Source organism: Cryptomeria japonica, chromosome 1, assembly GCF_030272615.1.
Source record: "Cryptomeria japonica chromosome 1, Sugi_1.0, whole genome shotgun sequence".
NCBI lineage: Eukaryota > Viridiplantae > Streptophyta > Pinopsida > Cupressales > Cupressaceae > Cryptomeria > Cryptomeria japonica.
Window position 1 is genome coordinate 681187520 of NC_081405.1, and position 2645 is coordinate 681190164.

At 40.0% G+C, this 2645-nt stretch overlaps 1 protein-coding gene across 1 annotated transcript; it reads right to left on the reverse strand.

The window, feature by feature from the left end:
- Nucleotides 1–461: 461 nt before the first annotated feature.
- Nucleotides 462–1932, reverse strand: LOC131044856 (uncharacterized). Its single transcript, XM_057978323.2, has 2 exons — nucleotides 1610–1932; nucleotides 462–1527 (listed from the first exon to the last, which is right to left on the reverse strand). Exons 1-2 carry the CDS (start codon nucleotides 1853–1855, stop codon nucleotides 769–771), a joined length of 1005 nt encoding a protein of 334 aa, XP_057834306.2. The 5' UTR covers nucleotides 1856–1932; the 3' UTR covers nucleotides 462–768.
- Between the last annotated feature and the right edge of the window lie 713 nt (nucleotides 1933–2645).

Here is a 2645-nt window from a genome sequence, read left to right on the forward strand (position 1 = left end):
GTGCGTGCTTTATTTTAGTTTGGTTTTCTTTTCTATACTGCTAATCTGATCACTAAAAACTAATATGCATCATTCTATGGCTTAAGGATTCCCACATTTTATATAGCTTAACCAGGTTTTGTATGCATAAATGTGCCTACGAGTGGCCAACGTCGCTAATTACATATTTATTACAGAAGCGGATTGGATTGTATTGGTGTTTTATTCGTATGTAGGCGTCATCAATTTAATATTCTGTAAAACAGAGATTATTCAGAAGTACCCACAGCTATCATAGGTTAACCACCATTGGTGGCATCAATTTAGGAACATTCATGGTTGTACCAGAAAATGAGTATGAAATTGAGAATTTAAATCAAGAATGAAGCGTTCGATAATGAACATTTTTAATCCCATTAAATTTTCTTTCAAGATTGAGATGTAGATGCTATGGTGAATTCAATTACCCACATAGACCAACATAAACATAAACAACTGCGAGTAAGCTTTCCCAGAAGAATAGCAAACAATTCACTTTTTTGCATACACAGTCTTAACAGAATAGATCATACTAAAAAAACCCACACAGTTTAATTTCGGTTCACATTGAATACTGAATCGACTCAATCACACACTCCAAAGTTACTACAATAGTCTTAACACTAGCAACAGTTTTAAATAAAAAAAAAGGAGAAATTAAACCCTACACCCTAATCGTAATCATAATGGTAAGATGAATGACAGTACTCAATCTCATCTTCACCAGGTTACTCCTTTTCGAACTCAACTTCACCAGGTCGAATCCGAGTCGTAGTCTTCGTCTTGATAGGTCGAGGCCCAATCGTTGTCTCCGACTTCATCTCCATAGGGCGAGGCCGAATCGTTGTCTTCATAGGGCGAGGCCAAATCGTTGTCTTCGTCTTCAATACACAAGGTCAAATCGTTGTCTTCTTCTTTGTCTTCATAGGACAAGGCCGCATCATTGTCTTTGTCTGCATCTTCATTGGGCAAGGCCAAATCGTTGTCTTCATCTTCATCTTTATCTTCGTCTTTGTCTTCAAAGGGCACAGCCGCATCATTGTCTTTGTCTTTGTCTTCATAGGGCAAGGCTGAATCGTTGTCTGCGTCTTCATAGAGCGAGGCCGAATCGTTGTCTCCATCTTCATCTTCATAGAGTGAAACTGAATCATTGTCTTTGTCCTCCTCTTCATTGGACAAGGCCAAATCGTTGTTGACATCTTCATCTTTCATCTTTGTCTTCATAGGACAAAGCCGCATCATTGCCTTTGTCTTCGTCATAGGGCGAGGCCGAATCGTTGTCTTCATCTTCATAGGGTAAAGCCGAATTGCCTTTGTCTTCGTCTTCATAGGGTAAAGCCGAATCGTTGTCTTCGTCTTCATCTTCATAGGACGATGTCGAATCGTTGTCTTCTTCTTCATTTGGCGAGGTAGAAGGCTCCTTTTCCATTTGATAAGCATTCCGCCCAGAAGTGGGCGACGGTGGGATTTGAGCCCTCGATGCTTCGCCTCTGATCCTAGGCATGAAATCTGGATCATTCAACTTACTTTTTAGCGAATTTTTGGGGCATCGAGTGCCATCAAAAACAACAGGTACAGAATCAATACCTGCCTCTCTGAAGGCAAAGAGGCGTCGGTTATTATCACACCACATACGGCCCTGATCATCCATGGAGACATGCAGATCGCCGAACTCATGAGGACTCAAGTGGCCTCGCCGTATCAAAGAAACCGTGTCTCTAACAGAAGGGTATGTGTCGTCCTTGAATGTAGACTTGATGTCAGGCTGTGTGAACTTCAAATCCTTGGGATTCACCATGGCCCTCTTTTCAGCAGAGGAGGTGGTTTTGGAAGCCATTTTCTCATCTACGTTGGGCAGCAGGCAGTTTCTCCGTTTAAATAGGCAGCCCAGGGAGCAGTTTCCCGCGAAAAATAATTTGTTGAGTCGAAAGACTATTATTATTATTCAGGGAGAGGGACGCGTCTATTTTGGCTCCAAAACGGCATTGTCGTATAAATCTCTCCCATGCCCTCCCATGATGTCATAGAGTCACGAGTCACGTTCTGGGACTTACCATCGGGCTGATCTGGAGGCATGTTGTCGTTTTTCAGTTGACAGAAAGGCTTAACCAACACACTCGAAGCGTTGACCGCTTAGAGTGGCTGGTGTGGGCCCCTTTGACTCGTCCACTTCATCGTTACCGGTTTCCGTCATCCGTAATCTCGTGCAAAGTTTGAATTTTTCACTCTCTTTTCTTCCACCCATAAGTCTTTTAACTGCAATCAACAACTCTGGCAGTTTGCATTTGCATATGGCCTGTGCCAAAATGAGAGCTTTCGAACTAAATTAATATTATATATTTGATTATGTTAAATTATTTTTGGCCATCTCTTATCAATATAATGGTAAATTATGTTTTTGATTAGTTAATTATAAGTTTTTTGGTCAAAATTTTATATTATTTCTCTATCCTTTTTTCTTTATATGTAGGTAATCAATGTGGTAAAAAATGTCAAGCTCTAATATTTTTTCTTGTTGATAGTTAATGTAGTCAAGATGAGAAATATTTTATATTAAACTAACTTCTATAAATTAATTCATAGGCTTATGATAGCCAAGTTATGGCAAAACAAGAATTTCATATAGG

Excerpts from the sequence above, each read along its gene's own strand:
- LOC131044856 (XM_057978323.2), bottom strand. The coding sequence starts at position 1,855 with ATGGCTTCCAAAACCACCTCCTCTGCTGAAAAGAGGGCCATGGTGAAT. Across the intron at positions 1,528-1,609 it reads GCCTCTTTGCCTTCAGAGAG|ATTTCATGCCTAGGATCAGA; the intron begins GCAGGTATTGAT and ends TGAATGATCCAG.